Genomic DNA, 20870 nt, shown 5'->3' on the forward strand with positions numbered 1-20870 from the left:
CTGTGTCTATGTTGTGAAATTCCATCATTGGCCTTAAAAATGGTGGGAAAAAAACCACCCAATCACATCAAGTCTAACATTTATACAATTTTTTTTTAAAACAAACTTTGGAAGACTTTTCACCATGTCATGTCCATGTTTCCGTTTAAAATTATACAATTTTTTGTTTAAACAGAAATATTTCCGTTTAAATTTATCAAGTTTCTGTTTAAAATGTTATGTCTCTGTTTAAATTTATCCAGTTTCTGTTTAAACAGAAATGATTTTACTAGATATTCGGATTCTACGAGCGTATCCGTTCCACCTCAAGGCAACCTGAAGGTTTAGTAGGCCTTCCTTACTCGTTAGACCAATTCAAAGTTTTATCATTGCATGTCGGACAACGTTTTGTAGCCGTTAACCATTTAAAAAACTCACTTCACTACCACGAGTGCGGACATAATAGTAGATCTTGCAAAGAAATTGTCGCCAACTAAGCATAGAGGACAACTTATATTCGTTACATACGTTTGTCACAAACTATCGCATATTATTGTACATTTTGCTCGTTATTCGTGAAAATCGTTTCCATAAATAAACGCAAATTTAAATGAAACGATGATATTTAAATAGAAATATAGTTGTACAAGTTAATTATTGATTAATTATACCAAATTCCGCTTAAAACTTATGTTTTTTCTCAGCTATCCTTACCATGTCCATGTTTTCTTTTAAAATTATACAGTTTTTTGTTTAAACAGAAATGTTTCCGTTTAAATTTATCAAGTTTCTGTTTAAAATGTTATGTCTCTGTTTAAATTTATCGAGTTTCTGTTTAAACAGAAATGAATTTAGTAGATATTCGGATTCTACGAGCGTATCCGTTCCATCTCAAGGCCACCTGAAGGTTTAGTAGGCCTTCCTCACTCGTTAGACCAATTTAAAGTTTTATCATTGCATGTCGGACAATGTTTTGTAGGCGTTAACCATTTAAAAAACTCACTTCACTACCACGAGTGCGGACATAATAGTAGATCTTGCAAAGAAATTGTCGCCAACTAAGCATAGAGAACAACTTGTATTCGTTACATACGTTTGCCACAAACTATCGCGATATTATCAGTACATTTTGCTCGTTATTTGTGAAAAATCGCTTTCCATAAATAAACGCAAATTTAAATGAAACTATGATATTTAAATAGAAACATAGTTGTACAAGTTAATTATTGATTAATTATACCAAATTCCGCTTTAAAAACTTATGTTTTTTTTCTCACCTATCCTTATCATGTCTATGTTTTTTTAAAAATTATACGCTTTTTGTTTAAACGTAAATGTTTCCATTTAAATTTATCAAGTTTCGCTTTAAAAATGTTATGTCTCTGCTTTAAATTTATCCAGGTCTCGATTAAACGTAAATGATTTTAATAGATATTCGGATTCTACGAGCCTATCCGTTCCACCTTAAGGCCACCTGAAGGTTTAGTAGGCCTTCCTTACTCGTTAGATCAATTTAAAAGTTTTTATCATTGAACGCTCGGACAATGTTTTTGTAGGCGCTAACCATTTAAAAAAACTCGGCTTCACTACCACGAGTGCGGACATAATAGTAGATCTTGCAAAGAATACTTTACAAATCAAATCAGAAATAAACCCACATAATATCAAAACAAAAGGTAAACAATACAACATCTTCAACTGGCCCACCTCGCCTCAATACCTGGAGCGCAAACTAATGAAACTGCCAAGAGTTGAAATGGAGTTTTTCCTTCGAGGCAATGGTCCAATCCCTATAGAAGATGTCCGAGCAACGACAACTTTTGAAAAAGAAAAAGTCAAGAGATGAAGAGAGAAAAAAGGAAAAAGCGAGTGTCAATAATGGTGTTCTCCTGGGATTAACCAAGAAAAAACTACTTCTCTCGAAGAGGAAAAAAATTATTGCAAAGAAAGCGCTTTTACAGTCAAACCATGCCTCACTTGCCACAACTTCCCATGCAAGGGATAATTTCGTCCAAAAAATTCAAAACTAACTCCATTAAACGCTGAGGGTTTCAAATTCATCAGATTCAAAAGGAGGGGTTTTTTATGGATAATCAAATTTAGAGGGACAATTTGTACATATTGCAAATTTAGAGGGTGTTTTTGGCAATTTCCACTATTTTGTTTGAATATACATGCATATATATATATATGTGTGTGTGTTAAACAATATTTTTAATTATATTTATATAAATTTACAACAAACAAAATTTTCTCTTTTAATTTCGAAAAGCTCATTTTTAAAACATATTAAAAGAAATATTTTAAATTAATTAAAAAATGAAAAGAAATCGGCCTAACGCATGAGCGGATGAGCAGATCGGCCTTACACATGAGCAGGCACAGAGAGAGAGAGAGATCCATCTTCCTTCCCTATTGCCGTAAACCTCCATCTTGCTCCCGAAGATGCCCACCAAGCGCCTCACCTCTCCTCGTTCCCGCAAGCGCCCTGATATCTCCAACCCCAAACCCTCTCCAAACCCTAAGAAACCGAAATCCTCTGAATTCAACGCAATGCAACCGAGAAAGAGCCCTAGATCTCGACCAGCCACTCCCGGCAAGCTCTCCGATTTCGCCACTGCCACCAGCCGGAGCGCCCCCAAGAAGTGGACCGACAGCGATGAGATCGCGCTCTTGAAGGGCGTCCTCGCGTTCCGCGATAAAACCGGCGCCGTTCCCGCCGCGCAGACGATTCATTCCTTCTACGATTCCATCAAGGACTCCGTCAGTGCTCCTCTCGACCCAAGCCAGGCCTACAACAAGATACGGCGTCTGAAGGCCTTTCACCTCAATAACCGCCGTTCTGGTCCGACGCCTCACAATGCTGTGATCTATGAGCTATGTTCTAAGATTTGGGGTGTTAATGAGAAGAAGGGTGATGGTGATGATGGGGATGATGATGATGCTGATGAAGATGGTGATGGTGATGGTGATGATAATGATAAGGAGGAGAAGGAAAAGGGTGATGAGGATGTTGATTATCCGCACCTCAGTGCTTTTGTGGCTTTGCATCGGAAGGAGCATCTTCATTTATCCGGTGAATTCTTGAATGAGGGTCTGAAAATGATTGATCCCGAGAAGGCTAAGGAGCTGGAGGTGAGGTTGATGGAACATTGCCGTAGCGTTGCTAGAATTCAGGTGAGACGGTTTGAACTTTGCAAACAAGTTCTTAAGATGCTGATCGGACCTTGAATGTGCACAAACCTGCAAAGTCTTTCACTTTTTTGTTTGCTTAAAAGTTCTGTTTAACATGATGCTTAATTAGCTGGATTGCTAGTGAGTTTTTATGGGGAAACTAGAAAACCTTGATTCACTGTGAAGTTAGGTGCACAAAAATTCAAGTGTGGAAATTGTGCTGACTTTATTAGGATGCATGATTTCTCACTAGTATCAGCAGAGTGTTGATTTGACTGACTGAATTTTGTGTTAATTACAAGTAGAAATCTATTTTTCCACAACTAATTTACTGTACATGCGTGACAGTTAGTTTATAATCATGATTGGATTTTAGATGTTTAGATATGATATTTAAGTTAGGAATTTATTTTATCTTATGATCTTGGGTTAAAGGAGCGGTGACCATACCCTATGTCGTGCTTTGTGTTTATATTTTGTGAATCTTTCTTGTTTTCATTGTTGTGATTGTGCATCAATTTTGTTTGGTTATCTTTGGATGTCATTTTCTTTGAGAAATGGGTTGTCTCATTTAGCTGCGGATTGTTTGGATTGTGGGAAATTGAAGGGAATGCTCGGAATTAATTGGGATGATATTATAATCCTTGCATGGATACATAAAGCATAGAGCATAGGTGATCAACATCATAAGATCATTAAAGAAGATAAAATCTAACTTAAATGTCAAATTTAAATATCTAAAAATTAATCATTTCTAACAACTTCAGAACAGAAGTTTGATGCTTCAGTTAATCAGTTATAAAGAAGACAGTGAGCTATATGATAATGTGGGATTAATGATGACATCTAAATTTTAAGGAATGAAAGGTAAACAAGTTCTTAGGATGCTCATTTTCAACTTCTTAATTTATTGCAACAAACTTGTGCCCCTTTTCAGTTATTAAGATTCTAGAATGCATGTGCAACCCCATAACCATTTTATGATGGTGTGAATTGATTGGCTTCCTAAAACAATTAAGTTCTTGTGATTGTTAAAAGAAATCTGAAATCATGTTAATATTAAGCCACCTTTTGGTTTTGTGTTTGCTTAAGTATTTGGGTGTTGGGTCTACAAAAAAAAATTAGAAAATTGCTACAGGTGATAATTGGTGACTTTTGCTAACAATGGCCTTTAGGTATTAAATTCAGGCCACTGTTTGTTAAAGAAGATAAAATCTAACTTAAATGTCAAATTTAAATATCTAAAAATTAATCATTTCTAACAACTTCAGAACAGAAGTTTGATGCTTCAGTTAATCAGTTATAAAGAAGACAGTGAGCTATATGATAATGTGGGATTAATGATGACATCTAAATTTTAAGGAATGAAAGGTAAACAAGTTCTTAGGATGCTCATTTTCAACTTCTTAATTTATTGCAACAAACTTGTGCCCTTTTTCAGTTATTAAGATTCTAGAATGCATGTGCAACCCCATAACCATTTTATGATGGTGTGAATTGATTGGCTTCCTAAAACAATTAAGTTCTTGTGATTGTTAAAAGAAATCTGAAATCATGTTAATATTAAGCCACCTTTTGGTTGTGTGTTTGCTTAAGTATTTGGGTGTTGGGTCTACAAAAAAAAATTAGATAGTGTTTGTTTCAAGGGATTTGGAGTTACATGTAACTCCAAATCCCTTACCTTTTTAAAATCCGGTGTTTGTTTTGATTTATTTTATTTTTCATGTGTTTTTGAAATCCCATCATTGAGGGATTTTGGTTTACGGTCAAAATGACCGTAAAACCAAATCCCGGGAGTTCAAAACCAGTATATATGCATATGTATATATGCATATATATATATACAGGAATCTATACGTATACATATACATATATACACATATACATATACACATACATATACATACATATACACATACACATATACATATACATATATACACATATATGTATATGTATACACATACATATATATACATAAATCTATACATATACACATACACATATACATATATACACATATATGTATGCACATACATATACATACATATATTTATATATACATACATGTATGTATATACCTATATATAGTATGTTTACATATATAAATACACATATATATGTATATATATATAAATATGTATATATATAAATATATATGTATATATACACAAATATATACATATATATATATACATATAAGTATATATATATGTATATATGCATATACGCAGACATATCCATACACTTATACACATGTTTTCCAATTCCAGATTTACAAATCCTTCCAAATAAACATAAAATCTTATAATACAGTAATTTCAGTTACATCCAACCAAACACAAGATTTGACTGCACTGTATTTTGAAAGCCAAGTATTTCCAGTTACATTGTAACTAGAAATCCACTGCATTTAGAATTACATCCAACCAAACGCTACCTTAGAAAATTGCTACATGTGATAATTGGTGACTTTTGCTAACATTGGCCTTTAGGTATTAAATTCAGGCCACTGTTTGCTATTTCCCATATTCTTCAAAAATACTTTTCACTTTAATGGTGTATTCAACAGGTTATATTTGTTTGACTTGTATGAGAGTAAAAATGGTTTAAATTTTTTTTATATGATGGAGCCATCACATTATGAGAAGCTACTTTGGTAAAAGAAAATGGCAAGTTATATTTGCCATGCTAAAGTCTCTAACTTGAGTATTATTTTGTATATTAGAAAGTGTTTTTCAGGACTTGCATTCTAACTTTACACCATAGAGGAACCTTTGGACACTATTGCTCTGTCAAGGTTGGTTGTTGAAACTTTTTTTCCATAGTTTTGCTATGAATGTGCTATGTGAGGCCATATACATGTGATCCTTTCCAAATCTCATTCCTGTGGGGTTTAGTCAACTAGATCTCTGATTTGAAAAGTGGTGAATTTGGTCCCTGAACCAAGAAATGAGGTGAGAAGGATCAAAGTGCTTTCCGTTTCTAAGTTCAAGAGCTGTCCTGGAACACTTCTTAATTTGGTCTTATGTAGTCAGAAGATGTTTTTCTTTGCCTCCCCACTATCACTGTTTACATTACCAAAAATGCATCTTAGGGAGAACACCTTATGTTCTTTTATTTATTTATTTTCTCAGCTTCTAACCTACACATGTATGGTTATTCATGTGATTGATGTAACCATTTAATGTTTTCACTTATAGCCTGTGCTTTTCTATTTTGTTAAGCCTTTGCTAACCAATCCATTAATTTCCAAATGCTATGCCTGCTTCTCACTTGGTTCAGATTCAACTCTGGAGATCACATTTTTTAGCTAATTCGCTTATCAATTTCTGATGATTTTTCATGCATGATAGAAATAAAAATTTATATAAGCAGTTAATTTATCAATAGTCGTAAAAATCAGCATTAAAGAAATATCAAATGATATGTATCGTGATACTTTGTTGAAAATAAATTACCATAAAGTGATGATGTTTATTCTTGTTAACTGCCCGGTATATGTTTTGCAAACAAAAGTAAAGAAGCTAAACAAAAGTAGAAAGCTATTTTTGCCGATGTCTAATGTTATGTCATTTAGAATATATCTTTTAAGTGTTTGTGGTCACTATATAAATAATTTGTGTTTCTTTTCTCACGCTGGCTTATTAGGCATATGAGATTATTTAAACATCAACACGCAATTGTCTTTCCCGGCAAACCAACAAGTGGTACAATGGAGGCATTAGTTATAGTGATATCAGGCATTCTAGCAAAATAGGTGATTAATAGTTTCAGGGGCTAGATGGAAGAAAGATAGGGGTCATTAGCCGAACAGCATAGAGCATGCTACTTAGGAAGTTTATAATTTAACACTTTGCAGAAACTCATTTTAATCCTGCACAGGGTTCATTCAAGCATTGCAGCTACCATACTTTTTGTATGATTCTTCATGCCCTGCTTTGGTGTCATGGGAATGTTCCATTCTACTAGAGAACTGAAATTTTATCAAGAACAGTATGAGGAATAATTAAGCTAATGATTAAGAAGAGCCAGGACCACTTAATTATGTGAAATACTTGTGCCCATTATGGACAATAACCAACTCTTTCAAGGAGCAAGATTTGTATCAATCTTCTTATTATGGCTGTCAAAGGGTTGTCACTCTTATCGGAACAAGTCAAGGTTCCCAGATAGTATAAAGGAAAATTGTTGGAAAATTGTTGTGTTGAGGAGATTATGGAGAGAACTTTTAACCCCTGAATGCTTCCCAAAAAGGGGTACCTGTTGTGCAACTCTAGACACAAGAATGCTTCCCAAAAAGGGGTACCTGTTGTGCAACTCTGGGCACAAGAATGCTTCTAGCACGATTTCCAGAGGCTTGGACCAAAAAGATTCTTGTCTGGATTCTGGAATGAACCTCTCCTGAGTACATAATCAAATAATTTGGCTGATCCTGAATAGAACTAGTTGTTCCAAGTTATCCTAATTAGCAAAAAAAATTTTAAAAGACAGTTTGCTAAAACTTTATTGATTAGTTTTTGGTTTACAAACCAAAATTCGATAAAAAAAAAATTATTATGCAATTTTAGGATTATTACCCTTATAATTGAAAGTCAAGGATGTGATTTGGAGTTTGCACACATTTAAAAGAAAAAAAATTAGTACACTGGGAACAAGATAAATACACATGAGAGTCCCTTGTTTTACAATGTGAAAAATCTGGTAAACAATTTGAAAAAGTGTTGCTTGTAACAGGATAAAGCTATCTGGAAAACTTCACGGAATAAACGATATCAAATTATTTTTATTTAAGGAGTTTCCACTTGCAAAGAATAGACCGCATCCTTAACTAAAGTAATACTTGGTTAGGTCTTATTTATATGTTCACTTTAACTAATTTACATCCAATATATACCTCCGGTTCTTTTTAATTGTTTTATTTTAGAGGTTTATTTTTGTTTTTTTTACGTATCCATTTAAAATATTTGTGAAACATTAATTATTGTTTTTTAAATTTATTTTTACCACTTTTAATAAATTATAGTCAACTACACATTATTTAAAACATATTTTAAAGAATGGTCATATTAGAAAGCTAATATAATTTTTATAAATTTTAGATTAGTAATTAATTTTAACTATTTTTTTAATTTATATGATTTAGTTAAAATTGATCCGTAAAAAGTACTAGTAACCAATCTCTTTAATGTATGTGATCTTGTTAAAATAGACCAAAAAAAAAATCGGAGTAATTTAGTATATAAAAAGTAAAAAATAAGATTGAAAATAAATTATTTAATGTTTTATATATTTTTAAATAAAAATATTAAAAAAATTAAAAGATGACATGTAAAAAGGAGCGTAGGGAATTTTTAAAAAAAATGAAAATATTGAGCATTTGTAATATTGTGGGAAAATTTAGATTCATGGCATTACTGAGCTTGACGGTTTTTTTTGGAAAGTGAGTTTGATGTCTTCGATACAAAATTTACATGTGCCGTCAAGCAACAGGGTGGAATGTGAAGTGCATCTCCCTCCACTCCTATGTTTTGGAAATCAAACTTTCAAGTTGCGTAGACTCCGACCGTGGACTGAAGCTAAAGAAAAATAAAATGTAGAGGATCACATTTTCATTTTCATTATCATTACTCTTGGTTGCTCCAAATATTACTGAGAGAAAAGGATGTGAAAGTCTTGACACGTTTAAGATGACTTTCGGTTTGATGGACTAAAAAATACAATGGATCTCATATTATGATTTATTAGTAAATGATGTATTTGAGAATGCAATGAGTGTAAAATCCAGTATTTGGTTAGATATATTTAAAATGCTGGATTATAAAATTTTGTGTTTGGTTCGAAAAATTTGTAAATATAGATTTAGTATATAGTTGCAGGTGATATTAATTATAAAATACACCATTATATTTTATTAATTATAAAATAAAACAATATATGTAGTAAATTTAATAAATTATTATGATTTTATCCATTAATTGATTTTATGTGTTTAATATTTATATTAAATATACTATATACTATCAATTATTGTTGAATGACAAGGAAATTTAAAACAAATATTTAAAAATTTATTTATAAAATAATGTATTTTTTAAATTTTTTTTATAATTTTGAAATTAAATATACAATTAATTTAAATATTTCTATAAATCAAAAAATAATTTTTAAAAATATTAAAATAATAATAAAAATGGATATTTCCATGCTTCACGTGACACTCGCATGTCTCATGCATGTCTTGTGATGAGCTTTTCAAATCCTCGATTTTAGAATACGCTTATTAAATTAGCCATATTTCAAAATCTACTCAAAAGTGGGTTCATTAGATTTCCATTTACATCAACTTTTTAAATGCCATCAAACAAACAAAGGATTTTGAGAGAATCAATTGTAATTCCAAATACATAGAGTTTTAAATCCCCTGAAACAAATAACACCTAAAAGAAGTTCGAACTTCTTGTAAATTAATCTTCGGTCAATAAATCTTTAGTTTTTAAAAAGAATACATCAATTTTTTAAATTTAATAATTTACTTTTATTGTGATTTTTTTTTCATTTTCTCAATTCACCATGGTTGGTAGAGCTTATTGCTCTCGAGGTTGATGGCATTCTTCGCTTCCTAAAGATGTGCTTACAAGAGAGATCCACATTCTTATGTGCCCTAGATGGAAGAATAAGGTTGGAATCTTGCCAGAGAAGTTATGAAATGAAGGGTTTGTTAGAACATATCACAAAATTGAACAAAACAATCAAAAGCATGCTGAAGCGAAAAATAGAACTGCGATATCAATTAATTGATTTGATGAACAACCTGATTTAACTATTTTAATTAAAATAGGTCTAGAAATTACGTTTTAATGTTCCAAATCTATTCCTTTGATCTACTAAAATTGTTTCTCGGATTGTCTTGGATCTTCTAGCGTCAAACAATGGTCCCACGCTTCTAGATGACACGCCGGAATTCAGATACAGTCTTCTCTTCTTGTTCAAATTGCGACTAGGGTTAAAAATCGAGAGAGAGAGATTGGGGAAAGATCTCATCATAATTGATTGATGCTAGGGTAGAAAGGAGTCGTTATTATAAAAACTTCATAAAAAATGATAACCATTATTCTATTATGAAGTACTATTAAGTCTTAGAACAACCAAAATAACTTTTATTTTTAAACCATTATAATTTTGATTAATTATTCGACTCCATTGAACTTTAATCATAATTTAAACTTAAGACAAAACCCTAAACCAATTTACAATTTCACTTCATCCTATGAAGTAAATTGATAATTTTACCCATTTCCTCAAAGTAAGACTTATTCTTAATTCCTTTAAGGGTGACTCTCTATGTTCGTTTCGATTGGTAATGGGACACAACAAGAAAAACAAGAATTTGGCATGATCTATTAGGCACGGTTTTGATTCCATGTCAAATTTGTCACGAAAATTGGCACGCACAAAAGTTAGTGACAAAGTTGTCACAGTATTTGGCACCATTTATGTTTTCATCTAAAATTTAGACAAAAACTTGTGCCAAAAACCGTAACAAATACATCATCCCATTCTTTGTTACAGTTTTTGGCATGTCCAAGCCTAAACCATGACAATGGAGTACATGACATTTGGCAAGATTTTGGCTTAGCCGCGCCAAAAACAGTGACAAACATATCATCCTTTTTTTTGTCACGGTTTTTGGCACGGCCAAGCCAAAGCAGAGTAAAAAAACAGTGACAATGGTGTACATAGCATTTGACACGGTTAAGGCTTAGCCGTGCCAAAAACAGTGACAAACACATCAACTCCTTTGTTATGGTTTTTGGCACGGCTAAGCCTAAAACCATAACAATGGAGTGCATGGCATTTGGCACGGTTTTTGGAGAGGTTTTGGCTTAACCGTGCCAAAAACCGTGACCAACACATCATCCCTTTCTTTGTCATGGTTTTTGGTATGGGCAAGCCTAAATTGTGCCCAAAAACTGTGCCAAATGCCATGTACTCCATTGTCACGGTCATGGTTTTTGGCACGGTTTTAGCTTGGCCGTGCCAAAAATAGTGACAAACACATTATCCCTTTCTTTGTCAAAGTTCTTTGGCGCAACCAAGCCAAAACAGTATCAAAAACCTTGACAATGGTGTACATCGCATTTGACATGGTTTTTGTCATGATTAAGGCTTTGCCGTGCTAAAAACCGTAACAAACACATCAACTCATTTGTTATGGTTTTTGGCATGACTAAGCCTAAATCATAACAATGGAGTCCATGGCATTTGGCATGGTTTTTGGGCACGGTTTAGGCTAGGGCGTGCCAAAAACCATGACCAACACATTATCCATTTTTTTGTCATGGTTTTTGGCACGCCCAAGCCTAAACTGTACCCAAAAGCCATGCCAAATGCCATATACTCTATTGTTATGGGTTTTGGCTTGGCCATGCCAAAAAACTGTGACAAACTCATCATTCCTTTCTTTTGTCACAGTTTTTGGACAACCAATCTAAAACCATACCAAAAACTTAATTTTACACTATATTTATAATAATTACATAACAATTATACTCTATTTATAATAATTACGCACCAACAATAAAAAAAAACTTAATTTTTTTATATTATAATTTAAAATTTAATAGGTATAAAGTTTCTTGCATAATTTAATTACGCATACACATGATACTCTATATTTATAATAATTACGTACCCACAATTAAAAAACTTAAATTTTTTTCTTGCATAATATTTTCTTAGAAACTCTCTACTATGCTTCACAAAAATATATGAGAATTTTCTTGCATAATTTAATTACGCATACACATAATATTCTATATTTATAATAATTACATAATAATTATAATTTTTTTATAATAATTATGGAACCACAATAAAAAAATTAATTCTTTTTCCTTCATAATATTTTCTTAGAAACACTCTACTATGGTTTAAAAAAATTATATGAGAATTTTCTCATATAATTTAATTACGATACACATGATATTCTATATTTATAATAATTACATAATAATTATACTGTTTTTATAATAATTACGTACCCACAATAAAAAAACATAATTTTCTCTTGCATAATATTTTCTTAGAAACTCTCTAATATGCTTTACAAAAATATATGAGAATTTTCTTGCATAATTTAATTACGCATACACATGATATTTTATATTTATAATAATTACATAATAATTATACTCTTTTTGTAATAATTACGTAACCACAAAAAAAAAATTAAATTTTTTTCATAATATTTTCTTAAAAACTCTCTACTATGCTTCACAAAAATATATGAGAATTTTCTTGTATAATTTAATTACGCATACACATGATATTCTATATTTATAATAACTTTACTCTATTTATAATAATTACATAATAATTGTACAATTTTTATAATAATTACGTACCCATAGTGAAAAAAAAAACTTAATTTTTTCTTGCATAATATTTTCTTAGAAGCTCTCTACTATGCTTCACAAAAATATATGAGAATTTTCTTGCATAATTTAGTTATGCATACATATGATATTCCATATTTATAATAATTGTATTTTATTTATAATAATTACATAATAATTATACTCTATTTATAATAATCATGTACCCACAACAAAAAAAAACTTATTTTTTTTCTTGCATAATATTTTCTTAGAAACTCTCTACTACGCTTCCCAAAAATATATGATAATTTTCTCATGTAATTTAAGTACGCATACATATGATATTCTATATTTATAATAATTATACTTTATTTATAATAATTACATAATAATTATACTCTATTTATAATAATTACGTACCTACAAAAAAAAAACAACTTAAATTTTTTATTGCATAATATTTTCTTAGAAATTCTCTACTATGCTTCACAAAAATATATGAGAATTTTTTTGCATAATTTAATTACTCATACACATGATATTCTATATTTATAATAATTATACTGTATTGTTAATAATTTTTGATATTATAATTTAAAATAAGATAAGTATAAATTAAATAATATAATTAAAATTGATTATTTAAAATTCATATGAGAGGACAAATTCTAATTATGATAAGGAAATAATATTAATATTTGCTTTAAAATTATATATAATGTGAATTAAGGTGATTTACCTTGCTTTGCAAATACAAAGTTGGTGTAACGGGTATGAGAATTTGGAGAGATGATGGATTGCGTTGGTTAGAAGATTTGAAATCATAATTGTTACAGATGTGGCATTAATTATATATTTGTATCATATGCTTTTATGTAGGATTATATTCGTTTTTATAATAATAATAAACATAAAATTATTTCAGGCATTGTGCTATTTGGTTTGTTGATGTTAAATTTGAGCTTTTATCAAAAGATTGATTGCATTATTAGTGAGATATTGGGGAGCCAAATTTAACAAGTTTTTTTTTTCTATAAACGAAGTTTAATATTTATTTTTGAAAAAACTAAAATGTTTAGCTTAGTATCATCGAAAAACCAGTTAAAATTTTGATATTAATTTTTTTTGTATATAATTGTGATAATATTTATATGTTAGAATTATAATTATTAAATTAATTAATAAATTAAAGAATTATAATACTTTCAGATTTTTTTAAAAAAATTTAAAATTAAGGAATAAATATATAATAAATAAATTATTATTATATATATTTATAATAATAATAATAAATATATAATAATAGTAATAATAATATTGGTTATGGGAAAAAGTGAAAAACCCTAGGTCTAGTTTTCCCAAACCGCTCAAAATTTCCCACTATCTTTACTAGCCGCCAAATCCCAACCCGTATTTCTCATCTTCAGCAACCTTGTCCTCGCGCCAGAGTCTTCCAACAACCTTCCCAGCCGAAGTCTCATGAACCCAGGGCCACGTCTTGCGCCTTGTCCTCAAGGACCTCTCCATTTCGGGAGAGTCCTTGGCCCCTCGCCAACCTCCAGAGCTCAACCTCTAGCGCCATTGTTGCAGCGTCTCATTACCTTCATCCTTTTCTTTACCCACTACTTCCTGCCGACCAACCAAAGAGCCCATCTGACAAGGCAATGAGAATGAAAGCTAGTGCCAAAGCTGACAAGCCTTCAACCTCGCCGGCACCGCCTCGCCGCCCCTTGGCCATTCGGCGGGGCTTAAGAACAAGACGAACCCTCCATCATCATCACCCATAATAGCCCCAATGCGCTTTTCTTTCACGTACTTGAAGTCTCCAGTGGCATCGAGGTTCTGGAAACCTTGTCGGAGTATGCATGTAGGCGCGGTTGTGGTGCTTACACTCTGTCTGATGGCGATGCGGTAGTCAACATTGAGTTTCTCCAACCGAGGGCTTCACCTTCGAGGAGTGTCATGGCGATATTACATGCTCGGTTTAAGACGCTATCCTTGAATGGGACTGTGTTGCTGTCTCTCTCTTTTACTCTTGGTGAAGACGAAAAAATTCCATAGAAATTCATGAAAAGAATTGAAGAAATCTCTGATTTGGAACATGTGCAATAGATCAAGATCGATTTCAAGGTATAATAGTGTTCTATGCGATGTTGTGGATCGACCTTGTGAGTATTTCACTTCAATTCTGTTATTTTTTGTTTAGTTTTATTGGTTCTAGTATAGTTTAGCCCCTTTTTTATAATTAATTTTATTGATTATAATACTTTATATTCTAGAGTGAAGAGTGTCATTGAGCACATGGATGGTAGCTGAGAGTTTCCTCAGCTACCATCCATGTTTGGCTTTTATGTTTGTTAATTGTTTTTGATCTACTTGCTCTATGTTTGGCTTTTATTTCAAGAACTTAGTTGGATTTTGAAGCCTGAAACGGTGTGATCCATAGGCATCGGCAACCCACCTGATATTATGGATATGAGAGCATTTTTGCTTCAAAAATTCAATTCCATGGAGCATGATCAGCTTCATAATTATTTCTCTAAATCTCTTGCACTATATCTTGATGATATTTTTTGATGAAATTAGATAATTTATTAATAACAGATGCTTTACAAATATAATTCATAATATTTGAACTAGCTGCTAGTGATGAGTGCATTTCATATCATATTTTTTTTACCCTTAATTCATTATTTTTCTCGTCCTTTAGCATAATCTTGTGTATATTCGATGCTATTCTGGGTATAGTTGTCCCATGTGCAGGATTTTAGGGTTTGAAGCAATTTGGAGTAAATTCGGTGATGAAACGAGGGAAGAACGAAGATATTTGCTAAGTGCTCAAGCTGAACACAGGCAGAGCACAATCGTGCTTTGTCCCACTGATTATCTCTACCTAGAGGAATGCCCTGCGAAAACTCAAGCAGGAGGGTGCACTCAGGCCGAACACGGTCGGGGCACGAACGTGGTCCTCCTACTGAATATTTCAGGTCTGAGGCATTTTTGATTAACAGGGGAAGCATGCTTCGCTTGATCCTAGCACGATTGTGCTCAAGTGGAACAAGGTCCAAGCATGATTGTGCTCTCTTCCACTAGAAAATCCAGGTGAGCGCTCAACCAATTCACTCAAAAGCCCAACCGAGGAAACACGGTCTAAGCACAAGCATGCTTAGCCCATGTCGAGCACGAAACTACCCTTTTTACTCCACATTTTAGGGTTTTGCTCTCATCTTTGTTCGGGGATTCTTCTCTCCACCGGGAGGACTTTGAGGAGAGCGAAGATCAGGCTTCACCACACCTTTTAAGGGTATCAAGGACGAGTCGGAGGTACAAGGGAAGTGGTGTTAGCATATTAGAGCTAGACTAGAAGATTATCTTGTGATGAAGGGAGTCATGTCTACTTCCCTTGGTTCTTTCTTTTTATCTTCCTCGTTGTACCCATCCATGAGGGGCTAACCATCCATGGTACCCCGGGATGCTATCTATGATGCTTTGTATGCTTTGACTACTTGCTTTTAATGTTTATGGAGTTCTTTTGATTTTTGTGTTAAATCTTATGTTGCATAACTTGATGACTTTGATGTGCACAGTTGCTTTGGTAAAACTTGGTAATTGGATTACCATAGTTGTAGTTACCTTGTGTGATTGCAAAACTTGATGTGTTTGAAATGTACAGTTATCTTGGCAAAACTTGGTGTATATGAGAACCATAGAAGCAACATTGCTTTTGAGCATACACTCGAATCTTAGAATGTACCTGGTAGGCCTTTGAAGCAAGTCAGCATGCTATAGCTCATAGGGATCGTCCTTGGGCATTGCTCTCTTGTTGTTATGATCTCAATCCTAATCACCCGATAACTCCACCTGTTCTTTCCTTGTTAGCTTCTTTCTGTTCTTTAAAACAACCCAATTTTTGCTTAACTAAACATCAGAAAAAGAGTTAGTACTTTAAGTCCTGTCCCTGAGGTTGGACAACCCTACCCCTCACGGGGTACCACTTTACTACTTGTGTGTGACCCAAATACTTACAGTGAATACATCAAGTTTTTGGCGCCGTTGCCGGGGACTGTGGCAACTTTTAGAAAAATTTGGATTCCGGTGATTTAGTTTGTTAACATTGTTCATATTTGTGAATACTTGTTTTCTTTCTATTTTAGTCATTGTTTTTATCTTATCTTTGTTTTCATTCTTTTTACTTGCTTGAACTCACATTGACTCATCTTTAAATGCATAGGCACGAGTGTATGACCCGAGGAAGCACATCTTCTCTATTGCCAAACCCTGACTCGAAAGTTGAGAGGAATTTCAAAAGAAGAATTAGATAGCTTAATTTGAGTGACATAGGGTCAGTGGAGATCAGTGTGGACGTAAGTCAAGAGGAAAGTATGGCCGGGAATGAACAACAAAGTATTTCCGATTTTACCAGACCAAATTTGGAGGGAGTGGGGTCAACTATTGTCCATCCTCCTATTGGTGCAAACAATTTTGAACTAAAACTGAGTATCATTCAAATAGTACAACAGATGTGTCAGTTCGATGGATTTCAGGATGAAGACCCCTATGAGCATTTAAGAAGTTTCTCGAAAATTTGTGATACCTTTAAGGCGAACAACGTGTCTGAGAATGTTGTTCACCTTAGACTCTTTCCATTCTCATTGCGAGGAAGGGCCAAACAATGGTTAAATTCCTTGCCGCTATGGTCTTTGACAACATAGAAGCAAGTTCAAAAACGTTTATTGCAAGAAACTTCCCTCCAGCAAAAATCACCAAGCTGAGGAGTGATATTTCCTTTGTGCAGTTAGAATCTGAATCCTTGTATGACACTTTGGAGAGGTACAAGGAAATGCTAAGGAAATGCCCACAACATGGAATAGTGGAATGGATGTAGATTCAAATCTTTTACAATGGGCTAAACAATGCTATTAAACAGATGCTTGATAAAGCCTCAGGGGGTTCATTGTGTAACAAGCAACCTAGCGCTGCATATACATTGATCGAAGAGATGGCAAACAATTGCTATTAGTGGAGGTTTGAGAGGAGCAAGCCTTTAAAGGCCATCGGGATTTACCAAGTGGATGTCGTCACCACTTTGGCCGCACAGGTTGAAGCTATTACAAAGAGGTCGAATAGGCCTTCCCCATAGAGTATACAACAACCATCCTCCTCGTCATCATCTGATTCTATTAGTGAACTTACTGGATTGTTAGGCCGATTCATCAAGAGCACTAAAAGTCGCTTCTTGAATCATGAAGAAATGATGAGGAACACCAACGCTACTGTATGAATCTAGAACACCACATGGCTCAGATGTTCAAATTAATTAAGGAGAGACATCGGGGGTCACTCCCTAGCAACATTGAAGTCAACCCAAAGGAATCCTTTAAGGGTGTTTCATTGAGGAGTGGGAAGCAATTCCCAACCCCTTTTGAGAAAGAGCCAGAAAAAGAGAAGGATGAACCAGCTATCATTGTTGATCTTGAGGCTCCTTCTGTTGTAGAGGAGAAGGTATTGGAACAGAGTAAGGGAAAGAGTACATTGCCAGCTTATCAACCAAAACTTCCTTACCTTGTGAAGATGAAGAAGGATTAACAAGAAGAGCAATACAAGAAATTCCTCAACATGTTCAAGGCTCTACACATTAATGTCTTATTCGTAGAAGCTCTTGCATAAATGTCGAGGTATGCTAAATTTTTGAAGGAGTTGCTTATGAACAAGAGGAAATTGGAGGAAGTGCCTTCAGTGACACTTAGTAAAGAGTGTTCAGCGTTGATCACTAACAAACTCTTCAAGAAGAAGAAAGACCCTAGAGGATTCATTGTTCCTTGCACAATAGGAGGGTTGGTAAATGAGAAAGCTCTTGCTGATCTTGGTGCAAGCATCAATCTCATACCCTATAAAATCTTCCAAAAACTTGGGCTTGGAGAACCAAAACCCACCGCAATGATTCTACAGTTAACCGACAGGTCCATCAGGCAACCAAGAGGGATAATAGAAGATATTTTGGTTAAGGTGGATGATGTGTTCTCCACAAGTTCACAGGTCGCACACAAGTAGTAAAGTGATACCCCGTGGGGGGTAGGGTTGTTGAACCAAAGTGACTGGACTTAAACTACTAATTTATCTACTGATGTTTAGTTAAACAAGAATTAGATTGAGGTAGAATTAAAAGCAATTAACAAAGGAGAGAAATGATGGTAGTGATAGGGGGATTAGGATTGAGAATTCAACAACAAAAGAACAATGCCCCGGGAGGATTCCTATGAATTATAGCATGCTGACTTGATTCTAAAGCCTACCAAATACATTCTATGGTTCAAGTTTCTGCTCAAGAGCAATGTTGCATTTATGGCTCTCAATTACACCAAGTTTTACTAAAGTAACTGTGGGTTTCATACACATCAGGTTTTGCAGTCACACAAGGCTACTACAACTATGGTAATCCACACACACAAAGTTTTACCTAAGCAACTGTGCAAATCAAACACATCAACTTATGCAAACACATGATTAAACACAAGAATCCAAAAGAACTCTGTAAACATTAATATCAAGTAGTCAAAGTATACAAAACAACATAGTTCACATCCTGGGGCATCGTGGACCATTAGCCCCTCATAAATGGGTATAACAAGGAAAACAAAGATGAAGAACTAGAGAAAGAAGCCATGACTCCCTTTTCCTCAAGATAATCTTCATCTCCGAGCTCCGTATGCTAGCCCTACTTTTCTTGTGCCTCCAACTCGTCCTTGATCCCTTTAAAAGGTGTGGTGAAGCCTGATCTTCGCTCTATTCAAAGTTCTCCCGGTGGAGATTAGAGTCCCTAAACAAAGATGAGAGCAAACCCTATAAATTAGAATTAAAAAAGGCTGTCTTCGAGCTCGACATGGAATAAGCATGATCGTGCTTAAACCGTGTTTCCATGGTGAGGTTTTGAGTGAATCGGCTAAGTGCTCACCTAGAATTTCTAGTGGGAGGAAGCGTGGTTGTGCTTGGACCATGCTTAACTTGAGCATGATCGTACTAGGAGCATCCAGTTTGTGCTTCCCCTGTTAAGCAGAAAATAACTCAAGCTAGAGATTTCTAGGGGAGGGGCACAAGCATGCTTCGACCGTGTTTGGCTTGGTGACACCCCCTTGCAAGGTTTATCACTTGGTCATCATGAGGCTGAGATATTCAGGGGGACAGAGCACGACTGTGCTCTGCCTGTGCTGAGATTGAACACTTAGCCAAATCTCTAATCTTCACTCGTTTGGTATCCTGATTCACTCCTAATTGCTTCGAGCTCCCCAATTCCCGCATCACCAACAAATATACCCATAATAGCACCGAATATATACAAATATGTGCTAAAAGGCAAGCGAAAGCATGAATTGAGGGTAAGAAAACATGATATGAGTTGCACTCATCAGTGGACAAGTTCATTTTTCCTGTGGATTTCATTATTCTTGATGTTGATGACAAGGTTGAGGTATCATTGATTTTAGAAAGGCCATTTTTAGCAACTTTAATGGCTTTTATTGATGTTAAGGATGGTCGGATAACACTCCGAGTTGGAGAAGAGGAAGTGGTTTTCAAACTTCGAGACTCTATGCGGCACACTATGGACTTTGATGACACTTGTTATTTTATAGATGTTATTGACGGAGTTATTTCTGAATTTGTGCAGGATACATTTTTAAAGGATAAGCTCTCTGAATTATTAGAAGATGATCCTGTCGATGATGAAGCTGGGGAAGAAGTGATGATAGAATCTTATTACCTTTAGTTGCCGTCTGTCGAAGTTTCTGCACCACCGGAACCGCCAAAGAAAAAAACCTCCCATGCCAAGAAATGGTGGAAAAAGGTGACCACCAAAAGAAAAAAAGCCACATATTTCATCACCTAGCCCGACCACTTCCAACTACTAGAGTCCAGGGATTTTTGGTGAGATCAATTTGATTAACTCTTTAGTACCCTACTCGTGTAGTTGGTTTTTTGGTGGTCCTGAGAGATCTTGATTTCACGAACCTCCTTGAGCGTAAAACAGGTACATCAAGCTAGTGACATTAAACAAGCACTTCTTAGGAGGCAACCCAAGTCGTCGTGTTTGTTTTTGTGAATTTTGTTTTGTGTTAGTCATTTTTTTCCTTTTTGGTTATCTTTTTCACCTTCTCGTGCTATGGTCTGCTTTATTGAGGGATTTTCGGCATCTTTTTTTTATTCTTTTAGGGAGTTGGCTTTATCTTGATTGTTCTTACGGGGCTCAATTGCTTGCCTTAGAGAAGGAAAACTCTTGTTATGGAATTGTTCAGGCCAAGCACGGGTAGAGCACACCCCTGCTTGTCCTACTGATTTTCTCTG

The 20870-nt window shown here is 34.1% G+C and overlaps 2 protein-coding genes and 1 non-coding gene across 3 annotated transcripts; 2 read left to right on the plus strand and 1 right to left on the minus strand.

Annotated features, from left to right (window-relative positions):
* The first annotated feature begins 2320 nt into the window (after positions 1-2320).
* On the plus strand, positions 2321-3368 carry LOC120281787 (STOREKEEPER protein-like). The gene has a single exon (XM_039288480.1). The coding sequence runs from the start codon at positions 2425-2427 to the stop codon at positions 3208-3210; it is 786 nt and encodes a 261-aa protein (XP_039144414.1). The 5' UTR covers positions 2321-2424; the 3' UTR covers positions 3211-3368.
* A 13930-nt stretch (positions 3369-17298) lies between these two features.
* LOC120283174 lies at positions 17299-17402 on the minus strand. Its single transcript, XR_005543173.1, has one exon. It is a non-coding gene; the product is annotated as a small nucleolar RNA R71 (small nucleolar RNA).
* A 798-nt stretch (positions 17403-18200) lies between these two features.
* Positions 18201-20295, plus strand: LOC120282785. Its single transcript, XM_039289633.1, has 2 exons — positions 18201-18569; positions 19993-20295. Exons 1-2 carry the CDS (start codon positions 18201-18203, stop codon positions 20293-20295), a joined length of 672 nt encoding a protein of 223 aa, XP_039145567.1.
* The last annotated feature ends 575 nt before the right edge of the window (positions 20296-20870 follow it).

This window comes from Dioscorea cayenensis, chromosome 18 (genome assembly GCF_009730915.1).
Source record: "Dioscorea cayenensis subsp. rotundata cultivar TDr96_F1 chromosome 18, TDr96_F1_v2_PseudoChromosome.rev07_lg8_w22 25.fasta, whole genome shotgun sequence".
NCBI lineage: Eukaryota > Viridiplantae > Streptophyta > Magnoliopsida > Dioscoreales > Dioscoreaceae > Dioscorea > Dioscorea cayenensis.